At 41.7% G+C, this 25863-nt stretch overlaps 1 protein-coding gene across 1 annotated transcript in view; it reads right to left on the bottom strand.

Annotated features, from left to right (window-relative positions):
• The window catches only part of GRIA3 (glutamate ionotropic receptor AMPA type subunit 3), a 149998-nt gene extending 130831 nt beyond the window's left edge, over positions 1-19167 (bottom strand). The window contains exons 1-2 of the mRNA XM_068412032.1: positions 19077-19167; positions 17853-18011 (exon numbers count right to left, since the gene is read on the bottom strand). Coding sequence (XP_068268133.1) covers positions 17853-18011; positions 19077-19167 — 250 coding nt within the window. The remainder of the gene's footprint in view (positions 1-17852; positions 18012-19076) is intronic.
• Between the last annotated feature and the right edge of the window lie 6696 nt (positions 19168-25863).

Below are 25863 nucleotides of genomic sequence, written 5' to 3'. Positions count from 1 at the left end.
ACTTACTTGGTCCTCTCCTTCCTCCCTCCCAGTCCCCAAAGCTATTCTGAAATAAAAAATATTCTGCTATCATACAATTAACTTTGAATAAAAACACAACATGGAGTATATTACTAGGGAATAAAGAGAAACCATCAAACTGCCACAATAAAAAATATATTCTTTTACCAAAAGGATGGTTCAAACAAATGTAAATAAGCACAGTATCTAGGATTTTCATGACTTCAGCTAAGCAGAATAAATGTGCTGGGTCAAGCTGATAACCGAAACTAATCACGCTGTACAGAGCTGTAGTCTTCTCGCAAGCTGCATTCTGAAGTCTCTTTCTAAAACCGTCGTATCTACAGAGCCCATTCAAACTTCCCAAACGAGGGAGAGAATCCAAAGCGCAGTCAGTTAATTAGAGCCAGCGATGTGGGAAATGCAAGATAATTAAATTCTTCTCCTAAAAGATTTATTTCTGAATATCAGTTTTGGGAGACCAGGAGGAGCAAGTGAGAAATTCATCTCACCCCATAAAACTTAACTCACCTTTGTGAGACTCTTCTCAGGAATCAAGCAATCATATTGTTGTGCAGCTGAATAAAATACATCACTGACTACAGTAATATTACACAATGATGTTGCTGTACATATAATTTAAAAATTTTTGTCCTTGATAAAAGCAGATGCTGTCTGCACAAACAGATGTGCATTTAATCCATGACACAATTGCAGTGGAAAAGAATAAAACCAAGTTTGATTCGAAAGGAAAAAAAAAAAAAAAATCAAGACTTTTCAAAATAGAGAAAATCAACCGTGATAGGAAACATGATTTAGAAGGTAAAGGTTCTTCCTCTGAACCAGCATAATCAGGGTTTCTGTGTTTAAAAAGTTAAACTGCTGCCTAAGATTAGAAAAAGCTACTTGCATAGATGACCCTGGAAAGATCGTTCAGGTGAAGAACTTGGGCTTGTGATTAACTAAATCTGAAAAATAACCAGTTATTTAAGCTAAGCAAGCCCACATGTTTGCACTCTATTGAAAGACACAAAAAAAGCCACCCAGAAGCAGAGATTTGACTGACATCTAATGGAAGATCATGGTGGAGACTACACACCAGCACACTGGGTCTTGCAATGGATATTGCTCCTAACTAAGAACAAAGTAGGGGCCTGAATTAGAATATCCACCCAGCATTTTATACAGCTGTCCAGACTGTTGAAAGGTAAGCTTGGACATTAGAGCGTCCAATTTCAACATCAGAGCTCTCCAACAAGCTGTTAATGTCTTTATGGAGAAGTGCACAGCATATTGAAGAATATCATACATAAAGACTTTTAGCTACAAGCCATATACAAGCATCCTCTCAAATGACAACATCGCCCTTTCCTATTTCCTCCTCTGCCATTGTTTTCTTAAGAATCCAGATAAATATCACACGTAATCCTTATTATCATAATTGATCTTGTATCTTTAAAAGACCAGCAGGACAAAATCAGTCATACTGCAGCCTCACAGAAGAAAGAGAAAATACCGCTTAGGGAAGGCCACCTTTCCTTAGGAGACCCAGGAATTTTTACACTGAACTGAACAGTAGAAAATATCACAGTTTTCTATAATTAAAAAAATAGAAAAATAAAAAAAAGAGAGATTCACCACTGTACATTTTTTTCACCCTCAAGCTGTCCTTTCTGCCGAGGAAGCCAGAAAAGCAAAGGTATTGAGAATATGTAACAAGTAAAAATAGCTGCTTTTCAACTCCCAAGTTAGCTTTTTGAGTAACTTCGTACTGCAGCCGAACAAACTTGCACCCATGCTTTAGTTAGAGATACGGGGAGCACCTACTCTTTGCATTTACAGTATATCTGGTTCACGAGCAGCAGGAGCAAGTTCAGCCATCACAACTGTTCAGTTTGTGCTGCTCTGATGCATCATTTCAGCAGGGGAGGCTTCGGTAACAATTAAGCAGAGCCGTTCACAGCTGAAGGGACCCCTAAATTTTGCCAAGTGCGGTACCGAGTGTTTTATCATTGCGACCGTATCTTGTCAGCCACTGCACCGCACAAGTTAGCAACAGAATCCATCCCTCTCTACGCTGACACCATGGGGGTGGGGGTGTCTATTCTCCCACAAATGTGTAGGATATTTATTCCGCTAACTCATCCACTTTCATAGAGGATGAGCATGTAAATACCCCGTCTCATAGCAGGAGATTAAATTTTTAGAGAAAGAATTTAAAAATAAAGCGTCATCAATTAATGTGGTTGTATGACAACAGCTTCATTGCAGAGACTGATATAAAGGAAAAGAAAGCAGAAGTGCTGAGCAGAAGGAAGCAGACAGATAAAAAGTGGCTTGCGAGGATCTGGAAAACCAATGACAAGAGATGCTCGAATGAAGCTTTTTCATGGTTACAAATGTATTACTTATTGGTAAAGAAAAATCTCAGACTATGAAGAAAAAAAAAGAAAGAATAAGAGAAAAAAATTATTTTCCTATTCAGGAAATTGATAGTTTATGTTGTAGAATATTGAAATTATGATTAAAAAAATATTCCATTTGAAAGCTATCTTAGGTAACACAAGCTGAAGAAGAATATGATCCTTTGGCAACTGAACAACATATAAATTTGTAAAGATTTCTATCCATTATACTGCCAAAAAGAACTGTTAAATACTATTTTAAGAATCACGGTGATATAAATCTGCTTCCATCCACCTACATCAGGTAGGCTAAGTCAATCTACTCAGCTGTGATGTGGACTTACATATTTTATGAAACCTTAAATGCAGTTATTTAATAAATTTGCTACAATTGCAAATATATGTTAAAACACACCCACGCATTCTACAGTTACATCTGTCATCACTGTGCAGTTGAAGTTACATTCAATGTACCAATTAGTTCAGGTAAATACGGGGAAAATCTGCTCTCAGGGCAGCTACTGGAGACGATGGTGATATTTCAGATATAATCAAGTAAGCATTAGTCAAACTTAAAAAAAATGCTCTGAGCACTTTAATGTATTTTTGGTCACTCATGACTACAGATCAAGACAATGGAAATTTTCAAGCACAGTACTTAAAAGTCTATCTAATCTTTATTTACCGATCATGGTTTTTCAAAATATGAATCCTTCAAATATACAGCAATGCATCAATGAAAGATCACATCCTCTAAACACGACAAGGGCTTTTACTTCAACTTTTGGGGTTTGTTCTAACCCATTCTGAGTTAGAACAACAGATTGTTCCAGTGAAGGGACAGAAGCTGCAGCCAAAGGGCCATCTGCTGAGCTTCTCTCCAGTGAATCCCACAGCAAAAGGCGATGTGATGGAGCAACCCAGGCAACTGGGATGCACACCATTAAGTAAGTGACAGAATGAAGGATGGAAAACTTTTGAGGGTAAGCGTAGACGAACACGATCGCTGCATCACTGCATTCTTTTTAAATAAAAAAATCAGAAAGATGAAGGTATTTGCTATGAAGCTGGAAGACTACTACTGTATGCACTGCAAACAGGCTTGCCTCAAGGTTTTCTTTGACTTTAAAACAAAACTGCGGTAATTAATAGATTTAAATAGTCTCTTTCGTATCTGCATCTTCTAAGAAATCCTTTACTCATTTAATAAAATTTTCTCCACCTCCACAGCAGAAGATTGTTTAGACCATTTAGCACCCATTGGGGTTTCACTGTGTCAGCTCATTTCAACATAAATTCGTTAACTGGTTGTTTCTAATGAAGGTACTATAATACTCTGAAGAGTCTGATACTCCATTCTGTATTCCTTCAAGTAACTTTTAATACTTTTGAATTAGGATTAAGAAAAGTCTATGTATACACTGCCTATAAGGACATATAATTCAGCATATCATTTCATAACCCAGCTGTCAAGAGAGACAACATTTTTATAATACATGTATTGTATGCGTGCCAGTATGAGATGAATAGTCCTGCAACTATAATCAATACGGTTCATTCAAACAACCGGCAGCAGCATTTCAGACAACTGGCAATTTCATCAGTTTCACTGGGCTGCCCAAAAATAAACAGCTTGAGAGGAATGAATGATCTTTGTGGTTATCTATAAATACTACTAATCTCGGTGATTTGTTTTAGGGGGTTCATCACTGGGAGCTGCAGAAGTCTCATATCAGTGCAAAAGGCATGGCAGGCTTCAAGAAACTCAAGAAATGCTGAAGAATTATACTGTTGGTTTTTCATTCACCCAGTTACTCTATTTACATACAGCCTCCACCAAAAGCACCAGGATCCCTCCAGTGTTACAGCAGTTCCAGCTCTGCAAGGAACTCACACTATCTCAAGGATTTGTAACCATCTCAAAAGTCAAACTGGATTCAGAGAAAGCTCTAGTGATCTGAGCAAACCTACCCTGGGAATAACTAATGTCACTTCTGAGGAAACGTGAGCAAGTTTGGGATTTTTAACTACCTCAGTGTGAAACTTGCCCACTCTCAAGAGTTTTTGAGAGCGAAACAAACCTAGCAGCTCAATGTGAATGAGACTAACGCTGAGGCTGATGGGTGCGAGGTGAACCCAGGCAGACGGGGAACAGAAGGTGCCATTCACAGGCCTGTTCACTGTCTCTGGGAAGTGAAATAGCTCTTTTTTTTTTTTTTTTTTAAATTATGGTCTATCTGCTCCTATTGATCAAAGCAAGGCAAGAAGAACAGAGAACAGAGAAAAGAGAATAAAACCAGCTAACTAAAGAGAAAAAAAACATCTGTGTGGAGTACAGATCCCAAAGAAAACTTCCAAAGCCCTGACGTGAAAAAAGATCCAACTGCTGCGGTTGAAGTGACCCTCTCTCCCTGGCAGCCTCACTGGGCTGTGGGCTAGCACAGCAACACCACTGCTGCCCAGCCTGCGAGCCTACAGATCGGTGGGTCACCAGCCCTGAGGCTCTGAACACATCTGCTCCTGCAGGGAAATCTCCTAACCACTGGGAATTATTGTTGGGTTTTCTACCCTATTTCACCAGTTAGGAATCACAAGATGCCTGGTGTGCGCTCCAGGGAAAACAGAGGAATGATCAGTTCTCTGAAGGACCCAGAGGTTGGCACTCATCTGCTTCCAAGCAGGATTTGTGCTGCCATGAGACATCACTGCAGAGAGCTCAATACACCACCGGACTGCAGCAATTTCTTTCTTGTGGATACCATGAACGGGAGCCAAAGCCGTTACCTCAGCTCCTGTGCACGGAGTGTAATGCTCCAAAGCTACTCCAGCAGATGAGCTCTGCAGAAGTGCCGAAGCCCTCTGAAAAGACTACTGAGCAGGAAGCGACAGCATATGTGCAGACATCCAGGTAACCAAGCCGCTGCTGGACCAAATTTTAAAAGTCACATTGTTCCCTCTATAGCCATAAACAATCACTTTTCAGTCTTAAAGCCTGTTGCTCAGAAAATTTGTATCCTGGCATTAAAATCATCTTCAAGTTGTAGCACTAGTCAATTATTGCTAGCACAATATGAAGGACAATCAGCACAATCAGCACAACCAGCCACACCAAGAACGCATTTCAGTGGGATGTTTCTAGCATAAGGGCTGACAGCAAAATGATTAATGGCATCTACTTCTTCAGAAAGTGAACAGTCGCTTTCCAATGGACACACAGGGGAAGCTCACAACCCAGTTGGTGCCTCTACACCTCTTGAGAAATGAGAGAGGCTGTACCGTGGAAGTTGCCTTTGCAAACAGAAAGTCAGTGGGTGTTTTAAAATGAAAGCCTTGATTATTTTGTTAAAGTAAAATTGTCTGCAGGACATTCATAGAGAAAAGCCAGCTTTTAAGAATGGGTGAATTTATCAAGCTGCAGATCTTTATTGCTTTAATCATCAATATTTTAAAGTTACTACATTTTATTCTATATTGGCAATAAATCTCTACGCGCTTGAACTGTAATCATCACAGCACATGATACTCTTCTCTCAGAGATTTAAAGCTGGACTCAGTCACAAAAAAAAGCACGCCACACAAACTGGGTAGGAGGATGGCTAAACTGTTAAGATAAAGCCTCTCAGTTTCAGGTAAATGATTAGGTAGCAGTGTACACCGCTATTAACCCAAAGCCCGTAACGAGAGCTTAAATGCACAGCTCTAAGTGGGCGCCAGCCTTTGCCAGGAGCTGCGCGCCTGCAGCTGGCACTTGCTGACCCTCTTGCTGGCAGGCTCGGCGCAGGAGGCAGGCAGCAGTGTCCCAACTGCAGTCCCTTCTCGGTCATGCAGAACAAACTCACAGTCCTGATTATCCAGGAGGTTTGATCTTAATGCTTTACACTTCTATAGCATCCTTCATCCAGGAACGAGGCACGCAGGATAGCATCTCAAACTGCTATTGCCCTTCCCACACCCATTTTGCAGGAGGTCTCCTGTCTCTGGAGCTCGACAGTACTTTTTGCAAGTGTACTCCACATACACTGAATTACACAGCTGAATTTCTGAGAAACTGAAACAATAGATTCATATTTCACACATAGCTTCACCCAGGCTTCTTGAAAACATACTTAATAATCGATTTTGATTAAGTTATTTCCAAGAAGATTTTAATCCCCTTGCAGAGAATGTTGCCATAGATTGAATTCAACCCAGCATACCGAAGAAATACACAGGGCTGATATAACCGTTTTTAGAGACCACATAGTAGAAAGGAGGAATCATATTAATCCTGCTTACAATTTTGTCCAGAAAGATGCCATTTTTAAATTCATGTGAAGATCCTGATTAAGGCAGACTATTCCAAAGCAGCAGATTCTGGAATCAATTAACAAAACAATTCTTATTAAGACAGGGAATCTCCGGATATTACCAAGGAAGCATAAAATCTTTTCAGAAAAGCCCGCAAGGAAAATACACTTTAATATGAAATTATATCCTCCAGCGTATGCAGAGATTGTCTCAACTCAAATCTCAAATGCATCTTACGTGAAACAGGGGCTAGCACTGCAGAACAACACAATACGAATTTAAGACAGGAAGTGCAGATAATTTATCTGAATAAAGCTTCCAGGAGAATAACTGATTTATGTTGATAATGATCCAAGCTGGAACCTGACCAGGATGCAGGAGTTAGCAACATCACTACCCACAATAGGTTCACTATTCATGAAAAATAACAGGGTGTTTTTACAGATTAAAATAGGTTAAAATGTTAGCTTTATGCTTCAGCCAAAAGACTGTTTTGCCAGAGACCTGTTCTTGAATTACCCTCTAGAGCAACTCAGAAGAAGGTGCCATGTTTCTCAATCAGGACTATCACTATTCACGCAAGCACATAAGAGACACGACGAGTTAAATTTCACAGAAGAGTCTATGGTCTTTAATGTCACACAGCCTCTATTCATACAAGAACTGCAAAATCCATAAATTGATGCAGAGAGAGAGGGAACAGTAGGGAAAGGTTCACAGCTACAAAAATATATATATGAGAGGAAAGGGAAAAAAGAAAAACTAAAATCTGAAAGTAGAGATGGTGTAAGTGACTCCTGCTAAAAGCGAGGTCAGCACTTTCCACTGGAGACTACTTGATTTACACTATTTTGTTTCAATTGAAAAACAAAATCTTTCCTTGGCAGATTCTGCTCTACACAGTCTATCACAGATACTTCTGAGATACCCAGCATCATTTATAAAGGGACACTTATTACTGCTGAACGTGAACGTTTTGTTAAATTTCCCAAAGTTCCAAGAGGAAATACGTGCGACGCTACACAAGGGGGTATTCAGTCAGTTGTTGAAGTCAAGAGCCTGGACAACCTCAGTAGTCCTGGAGGAGAGGTGCAGGACTGATTAAGATGCTCTGAGTCTCCCTCGAAGAATCCATTGGCTGTCTTGGACCCAAATCCCCCACTTATCCAGAAGCCTGAAGCCAGGAATACCTCATGAGGGACCACTCTGTTTTTACATTTACTGCCTTCACTCCTTCAAACTCCTGCAGATCTACTCCAAATTTACCCTGGTGTAAATCAGACCAGAGGAATACTCTTGTTATGTATCTTGTCTGCCTGTATTTACCTAAAGGGATACAAAGTGGCTTTTTCTTCTTTCTATTATAACAATGAAACACTAAAACATTTAGGTCCCAGTGGTCACTGCAGATACGCACAACTACGAATCACTGCTTGCCATTTCTTTTTGTGTTATTTAGCACAAAACAACTGGCTGTAAAGCACACCTGATGCATATGAATGCACACCTTTGGAACAGGACATTGCGGTTGTAGAAACCATCACTACATGTACTACGCTCTGCACGTAGTAGAGCTATACCGATTCATGCTTTAAAGAAGGCAACTTCGGCACCCGGAGCACCAAACTGGAGTAGTAGAAAACTTCAGGAGGGTTAACTGGTCTCATTTTGATCAATTTTGGGCTTATCTCACTGCCTCTCCAGGTAATAAAGTAAGTTGCCTGTAGATGGTGTCGAAAGACATGCCATACATACTTTAACTGACAAAAACTGTCTATCCATAAAATCCAGCATAAGCAGCTTGAACTACATACCCTGAAAAATGCAGACAGCTTCTTCCACAACACACACAATTTTTTTTCACATTCATCATCTATAGGCCATTATAAAAATTGGACAGAACAGGTGCTTTTACATTGAAAAAGGTAGATCCATGTCTGCAGAAACATCTTGCTAACTCAGACAGGCTTCACCAAATTGTTTCAGTCAAGAAAAAAAAAAAAAATGTACAAACCCCAGAAATCATCATTTCCAAAACAGAATATTTGGCTTCAACTGAAACAAAGTCAATTTTTTGAAGTCTGAAACTATTTAAAAAGCTTTTATTTTTAATTCTTTCATTTTCTGGTTGATCTCAATCCAACCTTTAAAACCTTTTTGGAACTACATCTGAAATGAAAGATTAGTAAGTCACACAGCTCCCATCATTTCCAGTCACCTGTGCTTTTGAAGTCATGCAGCATGATGTTCTGGGATATACAATCCATTTCTGGGATGGACAGAACAGCAATGAGATAAAGGTTCTATGGAGGAACTCAGTCTGAGCTGGCCGAGGCATTCAATATAAATACATGAAAACTACCATTACTCATGAGAATCACTCTCCTGACATGGCTGAAATAGGATTAGCTGGCATAGGACGACCACACACATTTTTTCTCTTTAGTATTATTTTATATTCATCAAGAAGTCATAAGTAAATAGGCACAAAAAGCAATGTTTTAAAAAAGAAATTCAAAGTAGGATAGCAGATATTATGCTGACTGCTCACTCATTCAGCATTTCCTTAGGTCCAACTCCTTTTGACATACTCCACGATGTTAGTGAAGCCACTCTGGAGATGCTACCTGACCACTGCACACTTTGGAGAAGGATGGTCGAGTACATTAAACTTGCTAGACAATTTAGAATCCCCCTAACAGTTTCGATTCAATGCAGGGTTAGACCCTGGGTCAGCCCTTCGCAAATCAATGGACACTAATTAGTTATCATCTAGCTGCTGGGAAAAAACTGCACAAGAACTTGAGTTTTCTGACCATCAGACTTCATTAGAATCCAAACTTGGTGACACAAGTGGTAAAGCCCAACACGACAAAACCTCTGTAATCAGTAAAAAACGTCTTACCATGTTCTGCTGTAGAGAGGCTATGGAAAGTTCATCACCTGAAAAAACTTATCAATTACTCTTTCTTCCCAAGCCATCTCTCCCCCTGCACCTCCCCTTCAGAAGAAAATCACAAACAACGACAACAATGACAACCACCAAAAAGTTTTAAGGAATTCAGCATACACAGCAGGGTAGAAAGACCAATCAAGATGTGCATCGTGACGCAGCAACCTTGTAGCTCGCAAGACCTGATCCATGTTCACTAAGCAGGCTGCAGCACATATCTTGAACTAAGATCTCTGAAATGGAAATCAAAGAAATCATGGAAGGCACCAATCTTGAAATGCACTGCCGCACATCTCTCGGAAAAGCCAGCAGCTCTGAGATAGTGATTACAGCACGTTCTACAGACCTCACTGGGGGAAATCAACAGGCAACACTGCTTCTAGTAAAGACGGTTCTTTCTCCCACCACTCAAATAAACAGTCTGAGTGTGGGTCAGGTAGGCAAGAATTGGACTCATGCTGTGCTGTAGAAGTGTGGAGCATACTTATAGTAAAGATGTGTAGGAGACAAAGAACTTTCCAGTATTAAACTTGCTTTCTTTCCAACAGCTTTGCTTATTTCAGGTAAAGAGCTGAAAATGTCTCTTTTGTCAAGTGATAGATTGGCTTGCCATACAGCTGTGACACATGCTCTCCTAGGTCCATCAGTGGGAATGTATGTCATCTTCTGGTGAGGACAGAAAATTAGTAAGTGCTAATTTCAATTTATTTTTCAGAAGAATGAAGAGTAGGGTGGGTTTTGGTGGGGTTTTTTTGCTTTTTGCTTTTGGGGGTTGTTTTTGGGGGTTTGTTTGTTTGTTTTTAAGGAAGGGAAGTGGAAGAATTGATCAATAAAATGAAAAAGGTGCCGTCAGCCAAAGCTCTCCAAGTTTTTCACTGCAAACAGCCCTGCAAAACCTGTCTGATACAGGTAAATTGTATTACCCTTGTATAAGCGATAGCAAAACTGTGCTACCAGAAGTACAAACTGACTTACTCCAAATCATGCTAAGAGCCATCAGAAGACTCCATGATTTCCCAAGTTCAGTCCCTTTACCACATGGGCTGGGCCCAAATGCCTGATGTTTGTGTATGACAAAAAACTATGGATGGTGAAATCAGCAAGCACCATTACACACATCAGTCCAGGAGAAAGAAGTGTGAAAATAATGAAGTAATACATGGAATTAAGTAAGTATGCACGGACTATATACCATCACAGAGTGGACATACCTTTCCCAGATATCTGCAGATCATTTTAAAGACAGTTCTTATATTAAAAAGACTCAAGACAGTGAAATCATCATGCAGCCCTGGATTTTTTTTTTTACATTCTTGATCAGAATTTCAAACATCACATCTGAATAAACTCCAACAAACACAAGCCCAACACAAGGGCAGGACCAAGTATCCAAATGCAATCACATAACTTACAAAGGGTCTGAAAGTGAGCATGTTGTAAATTGTGTCTGAAAAAAAAAAACAAATAAAAAATTTTCAGTGTATCTGAAACGTCCAAATAGTCTAGCAAAATGATTACACACAAGTGACCAGATAGGTCGTTCCATTCCAGCAGAAGAGTGCTCAGCTGGGCTATTATCCAATTCTAGGAGAGCAATTCACCCTTTTTACAAGTGCCTGGGCAAGTTATTCGCAGCGCAGGTCTCTGCAGGTTGATCCTTATGCATAAGGGCTTCCGTGCCTCCTGTGCAGCGTATGTGTGAGGGCTGCACGATGCCACCCACTATTTTAGAAGCAGTTAAGATGATAAAACAGACCCAGTGCCTCATACACCACAAGGAGGATATGCAGGAATGACTGCTAGGTAGATTCATTGACATAATGCCTTCCTACATTCACTCTTCCTCTTTACCCAGGAACCTTATTACCAGTTTCTCTCTTGGCTCTGTGTATATATGATAGTTTTACCCCTAATAATTACATCTTGGTGAGATCAACTACAAAGGCCCACACTGTCTTTGAATGTTTCACATATAGCTACACGCTGATAAATTAACTCTGTATATCTGGTGCTATAGAAACATCTCCTAACTCCCTGATACAGTCAGGCCAGAGTATATACTGAGCATCTCTGTAGTGTCCACACTGCAACGACTACAGCCGAACATGAGTGTCTACTTTGGAATCTTTGTCAGATGAGTGCACACGAAAAACTCCAAGATGATTTGAAGTTTGAGGTTTCTAGGGCATCTGAAATTCTGAAGATCAACAATAATATAAAGCAGATGATATAATGGAGTGAAGCACACCTCTGCCTCTGATGGGAAATGTAACATATACACATTTAGAAGAAAAAGAATCCCCATGGATGAAATCTGGAAATTGCTTCACTGCACTAATCATCATATAGTTTCACAGAAACTGGCTTGATCTAGATCAATCATTTTTATATTTCTATTTTTAGGCTACCACATTGTTCCAGTGGAGGTACAAGCCCCTGCATAGCAAACCTCACAACAATAGGTACAGAGTTTTCAGGCTGCCTTATGAGTTCCCTTAGAAAGGGGGCCATGGGCTTCCAGTGATCTATACTTTACAGCAGCATGGAAAGCACTGATCTTAGGCTGTAACTTAAATGCCAAACACAAATTCAACATAAAGATCTTTCTCACAATAAATGAACCTAAGTTTTCAATTATATGGTTTGGCTTGGTTTGAAACTGAACTATGAAACCAAACTGTTGCAGCTTTAAAAAGAACATATTCTAAAACATTTTAAGGATGCCTACCTAAATCAAAATTAGCATTCCAAAATCAGTAATGACAAAATCTGTACTTTAAATGGAAAAATGTTAAATCGCTGTATTGCGACAATAAAGACTCATTAAAGACAGATCAGCTCCCTCATTTCACACCTTCTTGCGTAACAGTCCCACGCTTGCAGTAGGACGGCCTCCCACCTCCCAGACACTGAACACAGCGAACCCAGCGGAAAGAAGCCCACTGTTTTCTGTGGCTCTTGGACAAGCTCCCGAGCCAGCCTTCAACAAAACTGTGGGTTTTTTGTTGTTGTTAAAAGCTACTGTCACATGCTTGTTTCCCATCATGGCATCTCCATTTCCTCCTAGAGATACACTACAGCTGTTACGCACTTTATCGGAATGTGCAGTTCATCAGTAGCTCACTAACCCATGCCAATAGTCTCATGGGTCCTCCAGGCCCAGAGCTATATAGGAAAAGTGAACAATTTCATCTCTGCATCCGCACAAAATCTTTCCAAAACTGAACAAGTAAATGGCACTCTTCATTGTGCTTTACTCTTCATTCACTCAGTGGATTCAGAGTTTCTCAAAAAAGTGTCCATTCATCTGCAATTTTTTTGCCATCGCTACAGTGTGAGTTAAATGGAACCCTAGCTTCTAAACAGTATGCCAATACTATGTATGTAGCAGAGGAGGAGAGAAAGGAGAGTCAGCTTATTTTAAAATTAATTTACGACATAATAAAACATGCTTGAAAGCAGTATGGTTCCTTCTGCTAACACTGAGATTGCATTCAGCTTAATGACAAATCATCTGCTCTGCCACAAAGCTGAAACAAACTTTAGTTGGAACACACCCTTCACCGTTCAATCCACCCCAATACTGCAAAAGCTTTGACCCCTGAGCTAAAGCCAGCTGATTTTCTTTGTCACACGGAAGTAACATACAACACTTGAGCATGTTCTGCAGCATAAAAGGCGTTTTCAGGGAGCTGTAATGAACAGAGTCGTGTGGAAAGCACATTTCCAGGTGTTTTACCACAGACTGCTGGGAGAAACCACAGTGCATTCCTTATCGGGAGAGGGAGGCATCCACCCTGCAGTCTCTACTCACGCAAAACCACCAGTACACGCCCCACACTTGGCAAGACTTTCAGTGAGACATGCTTATGCTTTTGGCAGAATGGAGCTCACTACTTTCAGCATCAGTGTCCTTTGCCAGCTGGCCAAAGAGTACACAGATGCAAGGGAAGCAAATTATCTGCCCGCTGGCAAAAAGAAATGCTGAGCAGCACCTAAGGAAAAAGTGTGTCTGTGTGCATGTGTGCACGTGTGCGAGTGAGTGTGCATGTGAGCATTTATATATATACGCACCTGTGCTTTGGGAAAGGGAGTGATACAGGTAAACTGGAAAAATCGTCTGCTACTAACCCGGTGGTATCGCTTTCTGCAACGTTCTCACACCAACAAACAGACACATTTTCCATTAAAATCTTCCAAGCTGAATTTTAAAGATTAAACTCAAGGACTGCAAGGATGCTAAAGAAAAATTTTCTAAGAAAGTCTGAAATCAGACTCCCTCAAGAAAGCATCCATACAATCACTGACAGGATTTTAGCAACTTAAGGTAAGCATGTCATTGTATCCTCCCTCTTTTTTTGGTCTCTTAAAGAATGAGCGCCTGTGGAAAAAACAGTACACATCAACATTTGCCAAAATATAAAAAGCCTTCTGGGTTCAGAAGATATATGAGAAATGATTCAGAAAAATTAACGGGACAAGAATTTGCAGCTGATAGGTTAGCTTTAGCTGAGAGAGGGAATCTGCCTGTAGATTAATTAGATTCTGCAATCACAGCCCCTTTTCACCCATTCACATCCCACCACTATCATTACATGATCAACAGATTTTAATGAAAACCAATGCTTTCTTTTGAGAAATACCATGGGGGCTACGTATAAGGTTGAGTTTACTTTTCTAAATTTTTCTTGAGAATCGTACATAACGCAAGTGCCCATTTGTTGGCTGTAAAGGTGTACAACAGCAATTTTTTGCAATGACAGTGCAGAGAGGGAATATGAGATCTGTGTGCTAATGAGCTGACACTGCAGAGGCTAGAGCAGTGTTAGTACAGTGCACTACAAGTGCAGAGCAGAAAGACATACGCAGGTTATTTCTAGGGAATATGATCTACAGAACTGTACACGTAATCCAACATTAATACTAACATCCTTCATCAGAGGTTATAAGAAAAGCATGAAAGATGCTTCAGTGATGAATTTATACATTTGAGTCATTATATTCAAATTAATCTGAAAAAAACAGCTCACTCCCTACGTGAGCATTTTTGAAGAAAATATAACACCTATGTTTTACTTGCTTTTATTCATTCACAGGTCAAGTTAACTTTCTTCCTTTCTGTTTTTTTCTGACAGCAAAAAGCTGCTTATTTTAAAAGACGTAATAAATCCCGCCCCAAGCCAACTGATAAACTCCAGTTCACCTTTAAATACACTGGAATTTTCATCTGTGTTTGCATTTGCTGTCTGTTAAGATATCACACAGCTAAATAAATAGGTGGGCAGATAAATACAGACTGGATGAATACTGTATGCATGCATGTAAATCAAATATACAGAGACAGGCTCGGTGCTAGCAGTGAAGCAGGGAATACATGCACATGAATCAGATTATGCATCATTTAACTGAAAAAGGAAAGAGAGGGAGGGGCTTAGGGCAGGAATTTTCTTTTGCTTCTAAGCAAGTTTGTTCCCATGTTGGGATATTGCCAAATCAGCCCTAGCAGAGGTGGGCTTTTTATCTCTGGCTCATGAGGATACTTCAGAAGAGATTTTTTTCTCCTGCCTCTGGAATGCACCAGATTGCACCAAGCGGGATGCGCAGCTGTACACTGAGAACGTAAGTCTTTCCTGAGCAGAGCCCCCCTCAATTCCTGCACACATGAACGCTTACTATAGCCACTATCATACAAATCAAAGCAAAGGAGAAAGAAAAGTATTATTTTATGGATACTAAAATAGATACTAGTACAGGCACTACGCTCAAGCTGCACATGCTACTTTCTCTGATTTCCCTTCAGTTCCTTCCTCTATCCCACCACAAAAGTCAGTCACATTCTCCCTCTCCAGTGAGGGCAGTCAGAGTCACTGCAGGTTTCTCTCCTATGGATCCCTGCCAATTGCAAATATTGATCAAACGGCTGTGTGACAGCACTGGAGACAATTTATGCTTATCTCCAAGAGAAGTAAAAATGTTGTGTAAAGAATTCCTTCATGGATATGGCAGCACCCTGAAATTATCTGCCACTCCACTGGGAAGTGAGGATGTGATTAAGGGTACTTAGGCCAGAACGTCTTATGTGTTAGCCAGGTAGCGTGAGGAGCTATTGGTTCATCCTAATGAATCCACATGTATGAGCATTCTGACTTCAAAGATAATTGCTTCCAGATCCAAAAAGAGCAACTGTTCCTCTACTTTTTTTATTTTGACCTACTGAGACCTGTATCACTGGTGATTTGGACTCACCGTATTCTTTTCCTACCAACAGTATTACCAGATGGTTGACATAGCTATGGACAAGGTCACCTTTTAATTTTCTTTCTTCTGTTTCTTTTTTCACATCTTCTATTTTTAAATAGGTTACTGTAGGTTGGTAGTCTCTGGTCCATGGTTTCTCCAGAGATTTAAGTTTTCAAAATTTTACTATACTGGTAATATGTGTGTTGGAACATGCAGCCCTACACTACAGAAAACCATCTCATCCTACTAAAATCACCACAGCTTTCACTAAGCAATGACAAAAATCATTAGATGTCAGAAGATGAGAAGCCCATTGACTAAATAATACATTGACTGCCTCTGAACGAGCGTGTGGTTCACTTGTCTTGGTGGGATCTTTAAACAAGTGCTGGTAGAACTTTCAAAAAACAATTAATAATTAGTCACCCAAACAGTTTAATGTATTTAGTCTAAATCCATATAATTGATATTTAGGAAACTACGTTTGAGATACAGCCTCTTGAAGGGATTACACTGATTAAGGATTAATAGTCTGATGTTTGTTCTAAGAGCTGTTGAGGCTGGATAGGATTAGTAAAATCAGATGCAAAGTACAGACATGCTTCCATTTACCATTTTTTTCCACTTTACCAAATATTTTTATTGGATATTATATCATTAACCCCTGGCAAAAGTTTTAAAGGTCCTAATTCAAAGCCTTCTAAAAAGTGTAACACTGCACTAGCAAGAAGCAGTCACATGGGGGATATGTTAGAATATCAATCCAAAATTTGTCCAAATATTTTCTTATTGTATATTTTCTAACCATCAACTTTCTCAGAAAATACCTGAAATCCTAGAATTATCTACTTGTCCAGTCTTCTGATTATATAGCATGGGACAGGATTATAAGAACTATCCTATCCCCAACAAACAAAAAATTAAAGAAATAAGATATTCAAAACATGAAGTTGTTTTCAAACAAGAGACACTAGTTTTCTGTACTCCAATACTTCATTATTTTACACAGAGGAAGTACAATGCTTCCTCTTTGAACATTTTATACTCATATGTGAGTATATGAGCAGAAATCCTGTTCGTAACACAAAGTTAGTACATTGCATTCAGAGGTCCTTTAGATCACGTACAGACCTATTTCTGTATACTGCAAAATGCATGCAACTACCTCGCAAGAAGACTCCATTTGTTCTCAAAGGTTTACAATAAAAACTGTATAAAACTGAATTTGGACACATCAGTAAAACAAATGTTCAGGAACTACTATTGGTAAGGGAATGCTTTTTTAAATGCAGAACACGCACCAGTCTTTCAGAAAGATATTTCACATTTTAACACCACGTTAACACTACTCAAAGTTCTATTTTGCTTCTTCTGTTAATAAAGGCTCAATTTATATGTATGCACTGCTTGTGCAGTGCTATTTCTCATAATGCTAAGCGTTCTGATTCCATTTTCTCTCCCCTCAGCTCTAACGGTATTTGTCAGTTTACAGTCTCCTCAGCTTTTAACAGGACTTTCGCTGTAAGAAAACAACCCAGGGCAGAGGAGAGAAGTGAGCCCCTCTAGCTTTGTCCCCTCAAGGTCACTTGTAAACTGCTGTTTCTGTGTTATTCCTACACTGTGTTATTTGCAAATTATGCTGTTTCACACAGCTAGGTTGTAGCCTCAACAGAGAAGGGATGTTACTTCAGCAGCAATTCACTTATCACAGCTACACAGCACTGCCATATAAATAACATGGTTGTTTTTCTGGAAAACAAGACTAAAGGGGTGAAAAGAAGGGGTGAGAGAACTTTCCCTAAGGTATTATTCAACCATATAATGCTGCAAATCTACTAAACCTCATGTCAGTACACACATTTGTTGCACTATGTTGTATGAACAAGAATGCTAGGCTACCAGGGAGAAACTGAATGTAAGGACAAATAGCAAATAAATATTTTTTTAAAAAGCATGTATTTACTTACAAGCATTTGTCACTGAAAAACTGTTTGAAGAGTCCAAGTGATCTACATGATAGTTCAAATGGAAGGGCTTTTCTGTGGTATTTTGGTTTGTGTTGTATAACTGCACAGCAAATCGGAATGCACTGTGCTCCTGAACAGTGTTCCTCATGAAAAGCCCACCTAGGATGGAAAAAAAAAAAAAGAAAAAAAAGGGAAAAGGTTATTTCAGAATGAATTTTGAGGAGAAACAGTGCCAGTAAATTATATTTGCATAGTGCACATCTCAGGAAAGAACGCACAGGAGCAGGCTGAGCCTGAGCACGTAATTCTGACACAGCGCGTACATGAAATACACACTCTGAGTCCAAAGTTCGGCTTTTAAAGCCACACATCACCTCCACAGAATCACACAGAATCAACCAGGTTGGAAGAGACCTCAGGGATCATCGAGTACAACCGTTGCCCTGACACCACCCTGTCAACTAGACCATGGCACTAAGTGCCATGTCCAGTCTTTTCTTAAACACATCCAGAGATGGTGACTCCACCACCTCCCCGGGCAGCCCATTCCAATGTCTAACCCCCGAGCTATCGGGAGTCACTGGGAGCTGCAGGTGCACCTTGAAAACCAGGCCACTCACACACGGATGCCCACACGCAGGTTTAAAAGTCTAACTTGGGGAGCTGTGGCTCCTAAATTATCTCTAGACTACCCAAATAACGTCTCCGTAGAGTTATTCGCTGAGGACACCGGCGGCGTGGCAAACGTGCCGTTCTGAACGGTCTGGTGGGGAACACGCAGGGCTGAGGCTGCTCCGAGGGAAAGGCAGGGAGAAACCCCAAGTTTCACTTCAGCCGCGCGGCTCGTTCGGCCCCAGGCCCGGGGCACGTCGTTACAGATTCCCGCCGTCACTCCCTCACATCGCGACAGGGCACGCGCTGCTCCAGGGCACGCGCTGCTCCAGGGCACGGTGCCGCAGGAGCCCGGACCAAACCCTCCCGCCTTTCCTGAGGGGAATGGGCAGCGCGGCAGCCCGGCGCCGCTCGCGGCCGCCCAGGCACCGCTTCTGCCTCTCGCTCACACCAACGGGAAGGAGCCGGAGCCGTGCTGGCCCCGAGAGCAGCCGGGGCCGCCCGCGCCCCTACCCGCCGGCGCCCGGGCTCGCCCCCCGCTCCCCCGCCACACAACTTCCCCTCGGCTGGCGGGGGGAAGGCGCGGGTCGCGGTGCCGCGGCGGGCGCTTACCTATACTGATGGTGTTGGGGAACCCTGCCAGAGCCGCCCCCAGCAGCCCCGCCAGCAGCAGCAGGAGGGTCCGGGGCGCGCTCTGCCCCATTTTCTTCAGCCCCTGCGGTTCAGCCCCTAAAACGAAACTGGCGGCACAGGCATAGGCGCAACCGGAGACTCGGAGTAGTGTCAATGGTGGTGGCGACGCTGGCGGAGGTAGTGAGGATGGTCCCCCTCCTTTCTTCCCTTTTTTCTTTTTCTTCCCCAAATCCCTCTCCTCTTGTCTTCACCCCAGCCTGGGAGGGCTCATTGGCTGCGAGGTTGCCTTTCTCCCCCCGTCTCCAGCAGCCCCCCCCCAGCGCAGGGACTTCCCCCAAAGATGGTGGGTAGCGGAGCCGGCGAGGCTGCTCCGCCCGGGCCGGGAGGGGGATATCGATCAAACTTGGCGTGAGGCGGGCTGGCAGCCGCCCGCCGCTCCACTCCGCTCGGCCCTCCCAGCCCCGGCGCTGGCGTCTGCCGGCCGCGGCGGCAGCGCTCGGGGCTGCGGTCGGAGGGAGCTCACCGGCCTCCCGTGGGCCGGCCCCCCGGCTGCAGCTGGCCCTTTTAAAGCTGCATCGCCTCGGTGTGTGTGTGTGAGTCCGTGTGTGAGTGCCGTGCGTGCGGCTGTCTGCGCCTGTCTGCGGGCGGCTGAGGGGCGGGGAGCCGAGCTGAGCCGGAGCCGGAGCGGAGGGCGGGGGGTGTGAGGGGGATGCGGCCGGGGTCCTGCCCGCGCCCGGTGGCGGGGCAGGGCCGGGCGGTGCAGGTGCCTCAGGGCCGGCGGGCGGCGGGGGCGGCCCAGGGGCGGGAGGCCCCGTGAGGGCTGGGGCAGCCGGTGCCGCCGGGCCTGCCCCTCGGCGGGCGGAGGACGGCGGCGGCCGGGGCGAGGGCCCGCGGCCCCGCCGGAGGGGAGAGGGCTGCCGGAGGGAGGGCTGGGGAAGGCCACAGGGCAGCCAGCGAGGAGCGCGAAGGGACGATGCGCTTCTCCGGGGGCTGCCCGCCCTGCGCCCGACTGCTCCCCATCCCTCGTCCTGCGCTAGCGCCTGAGGCGGGAGGCTCCGGCCTTCACCCGCCCACAGTGCCCTGCAGTGAAAAAGGACAAGGACGAGTTTATCCCACACGAGGGAATATCAGGTCCTTCACAACCTCCCCTGAAGGAAGGAAATCCAACAAAGTCTCCCTATTGCACCCCTTATGCTGGAAAAAGACAGAGAACATCTCTGTTAGATGCTATGTTGCCCCAGCACAGAGCACAAAGCATGGCCTACCCGATGGCCACAGGGGAGCAGGTGGGTGTTGGACATCCCTTGTACCTCTCTGCTACCCACCTCTTGGCTGGGCACCAATCTTGATATGCCCCTGGCCTGCACATCCATAGGGAGCTATTGTGCTTCTGCTTGAAGCTTGGTTCTCTGACGGGTTGATCTTGCACCCGCCTCCTGACACCTCGCTATACGGATCCTGCAGCTCTTTGCTCTTTTTGGTGCTTTGAGGCTCACAAAACTGTACAAAATGGAGACAGAAAAGCGATATTAGGTCACCCAGTCCACCTCATAGGCCCAGGGAAGATTGTTCTTCACTTAATGTTTTCTTTTCCTCTGAAATCAGCAGGTCACTTTTCCTTGGTCCTCCTCAGCTTTTTTTTTTTTTCCTCAATCTCAGACTCGGGTGTTCTTTGGGTCTATGTTCAGTTGAGTTAGGGATAATATCAAAAGCAGTTGGCTTTGCATTTGCAGAATAATCATCCAGTGCCACTAGCTGTAGCTTCATGTAAGTACTCAAGATGTAAGATGGTGGTAAACTACTGCACATATGCTGATGAATAACATCAGAGGTTCAAACCACTACTCTTGAAGGAAGCCAAAGGCGCAGGTGAAGAACAGCACATCACAGTCATGACAGCAGGAACATAACATATGCCTTTAGCAGCATACACGCGGTGCCTGCTTACTCCTAGGTGCATGCATTGGTTGCTACTATATTCCCTTATGAGAATCTGGCAGGGGTAGGGATCAGTCTGTGAGATGGCTGGTAATGTTCCCTGTTTAGATTGAGATGGTACTTGTCACTTTGAAGAAATGGTTATCTGTAGTGATAGGTGAGGTACAAAGGCCATCTTTATATCTATAGCACTCTTCAAGCTCAAAGCACTCTACAAATATTACGTATGAATTCCTGTAAACGTGCCCGTGATGCATGATTGTGTTCTTCTCTTACAGATGTGGAAACTTAAAAATCAAGGAAAGCAACTGGCTCAGCTCACCTAGGCAGGAAGTTTGAGACTCAATTATGAACATGAGCAACAGCCTGGCTTTACTGTAGAACACTCCTCTCAAATGTCCTTTGGTAAGCACAGCAGATCTGAAAGCTAGAGACAGGTACGTGAAGTTTAGACACTGAAGATAGTTGTGAAAAGCATGTTCCGATGGGCAAACAGTTTCTCTTTCTGGTTGCAAAATACTTATCTTTCCCCATTCTACCTCCCTCCAGCCCATTTCTAACACATTCTCCATAAAGTCCTGCTGTCCTCTTTTTTTTTTGTGTCCTTTCCTAGTGGCCCTACTTTCATCCCGTTAGTTGCTCTCACAAAGTTCTTCTCTATGTCCCTGCAGCTGTGTATTCCAGGCTGACTGCCACCTGCCACACAGACAGCTGATGATGTACTGAAAAAACTATGAAAGAAATTATGTTTAACATTATAGATGTTAGGACAAGAGAAGAGATAAAATAGCCATGAATGAAGGTGGCATGTGTCAGAATCTCATTTACTTACACAGCTGGTAGGGTGGGTACCTCATCTCAAATAAAATGGTACTTCACAGCCTCATCTCAAAATGGAGAGTCTTGTTATAATCCAAAATATATCTGTGCTGAGAGACAAATAAATTTTCATGATTGCTCACATTTTTCCTCCTGAAGCCCATAATATACATGTTGTTATTATTATTATTAGCATTTTCAATACACACTTTGCTTTTTGCCTAGGCAATTTTCCTCATGGTACTATTTGCAGATACAAATGGTACAGCAGCCATCCCACACAGATTTTGGAGAAACCCAAAGAGACCCCATCCCAGTTTATCTTTGCAGACGCTGTCTGCAAAACATGCAGTTAGTTTCAGAAAGTGCAGTTACTTAGAGGAGACTTAGCTGAAAGTAAAAATCACTGAAAGGAAAATCGGCCTGGTTTAGGCCAAACCAGGACAACAGCAAACCCAGTGTGTCCTAGGACAAAATGGTAGATTAGTTGGCTTTATGTGGATATTAATGCCATGCAAACAGTTTATATACTTTGCTAGGAATGCTTGGTGACTCGAGTTAATGAGTTCCATGGTAACCGAGGTCATACCAGATGCTTTCCCAAAACTTCCCTAACTAAATACAATCAAGATTTTGCAGAATAATCAGAGCTTCTTGTTTAGGTGATTTTATAGTGTTCTGGGACACTAGAGGATTCTGATTACTATCTACCTGAGCAGGAGGAGGTAATGATTTATAATTAGCTAATGTGTTCTGCTTGTAATGTCTAATAGTGGATTAGAAAAATGCTATGGAATTTGGGACACAGCGTTCTCACTAAGCTTTCTGATGTTACTAGGCTAAACCCATAGCTTTAGCATACAGTCATGGCAAAATCTACACCAGGATTCTATGGCTCAAGCTTCACTCTAACTTCACTAAGCTGACTTTATCACTTTTGTCATTCCTATTTCTAATTGCAAGAGAGAAGCTCAGGTAGCAAGTTTCTAGAAATCATCGTGCTTTTCCCAACCAAATCAGGTTATAATTGGCAATTAATGTATTACCAATTTTGTCTTACAGCCTTTTTTTTTTTTTTTAACTGGTTATTTCTTCATAAAAACAAAGGAGATACAATTAACTGAACTTTTTGTGCATGTCAGTATTTTGATTGGCTAAACTTTTTAATTCTACAATAGAGAGTTAACAGATAGAGTAATAGGGGGGAGAGACAGAAGCAAAGTTGAAAAGGGATTCCAGGAGAAGATGAATCTACAGGTATCAGGAGTCAAGGGGAAAGTACAGTGTCAAAAGAGGGAAAATGAATACAGACATTACAGCTTCATACATTTTGGAAAACAGGTCAAAAGGACATCTAGTTAAGACTTGATTATATTATGAGTGGACGTAGAACAAACTATTGAAGCTCTCCTGTTTACCTTTCATTACCATGCAATAACAGAGACATAAAATGAAATGAAAAGGCAGCAGACGAGGGATAATTTAACAGAAATATTCTGCTATGCAGTTTATAGCTAATATATAAAGCTGTCTTCTACCCAGTCTTCTTGGCAAAAATAATTGTTTTTAAAAGTTTCAAATTTTATGTGAATTAGCAGAGTAAATGTATTAGACTAACTAGTAAAAAGCTGTTGGGTTTAATATTCAAAATTCATGGCAAAAAGTAGCTCCTGGATGCCTCAAGAAAGACCTATTCTTCTTATGCATGATGAGAGTTTACAGTATGTCTAATGTTCTCTGAAAGTTTTTGTACTGGACAGCATTAGAGACGATAGGAGGGTACCTGAATCACTGATTTGTTGTTATTCATTTTTTCTAAGAACAGTTAACAGGTGAAATCCTGGAACCACAGAAATGTATGGTAGGTTTGTTACCCCTATCATCGGAGCTAGGATTTTACCCACTACATCCTGGCAGAATAATATGGTCTGGCACATAGGAATATGTGCTAGTACGTGGAAGGATGATCAAGATTTGTATAGGAACAGGGTCAAAGAGGAAACTTGTTGATAAATAAAAGTCATTACTCCATTACTGGAGTCTAATTCAACTTTAGGTAGCAGAAGCAAATTCATGCAGCAACTTTTATCAGAACTGAACAGGGACTGTTACGGTAATAACCTATATATATTACAATTGCACAACTAAGATGCAAGTATGCAAACAGCATGTACAAATGTCTTGATTTTTCTTGGGTTTGTGGTGTCTTCAGGATACACACTTCTAATTCTTCTAAGAGCTACGGGGCTGGTGAAAACGTAGTGTTACTATAGTCCCATAATGTCAGAAACAATTTATATTACCTTCTGCTTTCTGATTAACTGTACACTAGGCACTGCTGACATAACACAGGCCTGCAATTCTTATTTAAACCTGTACTTCTGCTGTGCTCATCTATATTTATTACTTAAGAAAACAGTAAATCAAATCCAAAAGTAATGGTATCCCCTATATACTGTTAATAAAGTGAATCCTCTCTCCTTGTTTTATACCTATGAATACAGTTTTCAAGCAATCTTGGGAGTTATATCCAGTTCATACCCATGTCAGCTGTGCAAGATCTGACCACTGAATATTTAATTTCTGAATATAATTACTGAAATATATTATTCTTAAAGGCAATCTCTTTTAGCCTAAGTAGTGAATAATCACTTCAGATGATTGTTTGCCAATCAAAAGTCTATTTTCCTCCCAGTGTGTGTTTGTATGTTACCATAACTCACCTCATCTCAGTTCAAATCTGCAGTAGTGTCTTTTAATGAAAATGTCTTTGGAAAACAGCGCATATATTTTCAGAAATGGATGTTTAGACAAAAAGAATTTACATTTTTCACTGAAGTTTTAAGGATTTCAGATTTCTTGTGTTCCACTTGATCAGACAGAGACTCCTACCCTCCCCTAAGCCAGCAGTCTGGTAGGTAGAAAGTTTTAAGAGTTATGCAGAAAACTGACATTCAGTTCTCTGCTAATTTCAAAGAACATGTTTTACTTCTGGAGTGAGCCTTTGCAACACTAGGGTATGGAATCAACTCATTCTCTTTTTTAGAGTTCATTCAATTCATATAAATAAGGTATTAGTTAAATTAGACAGAAAAGGAACTTTAAGCTGTATCTCCCTTAGTCCTGGGGAATATATTGTCTGTGGAGTGTTGGTCTCTCCCTTGCTTTGTCACTATGCAAGAAACGTCACCTTGAATGTGAAAAGATTTCCCTATGCAACTTCCTTGAAAAGAAAGCATTTCCTTAGATGAAAGAGGTGCCTATAGCATACGTGGTAAGACTGAGCAGCTGTGGTACTTTAAGACCTTTTTTTTCCCCTCTCGCTTAGAGACCTACCTAACTTACCATCCAGTTCGAACAGCATCTCATGGTCTAAAAGGACAATAAATGGAAGAAAAACACCAAGGATGCTAGCAAACTGTCAGTATAGGGAATTTACAGAACAGTCCAGAATCTGAGAAGGCAATAAAGAAAAATCATAGGAAGAGAGAGCTATCCTATTGCAACATTGCAGTCTAACCCACAGGCTGGAGATTTTGATCCCTGTATACTAAAAGTTCTAACACAGAGTCTTTAAATCATATTTTGTCCTATTGTGAAGGACTTGCATTGTCCATCTGCACAGAGATTAATTTCACCTAACATGATTTGTTTTGTTGATTTCAGTGGGATTAACTGAGAGTACAAAGATGACTACAGTTGTACACTTACACTGATGTGAATAACACAATGTGGTTCTGATAATCTGCAGTGTTCAGAAGACAAGCAAATCCTTCAGAAATCCAGTGGCTTATTTAAAAAGATCTGCTGTTAACAATATAGCCAATGTTAACAGCAGTGTTCTCATGCTTTATGAAACTTCTATTCCTAATTAAAAGTTGTTTGGCTTTGTAAGTCACGCCTTGTAGCAATTGTGCTGGATCTTGATAATTACAGTATAAAACTGACTATTTGATTGCTCTTTCAGCACAACAGAAGGCATAAGAAGTGAAAAAACAATTGCAGAAGG

Source organism: Nyctibius grandis, chromosome 13 (genome assembly GCF_013368605.1).
Source record: "Nyctibius grandis isolate bNycGra1 chromosome 13, bNycGra1.pri, whole genome shotgun sequence".
Classification (NCBI taxonomy): Eukaryota; Metazoa; Chordata; class Aves; order Nyctibiiformes; family Nyctibiidae; genus Nyctibius; species Nyctibius grandis.
The sequence above is the reverse complement of the archived record's forward strand: the minus strand, read 5'-3'. Positions and strand labels throughout refer to the sequence as shown.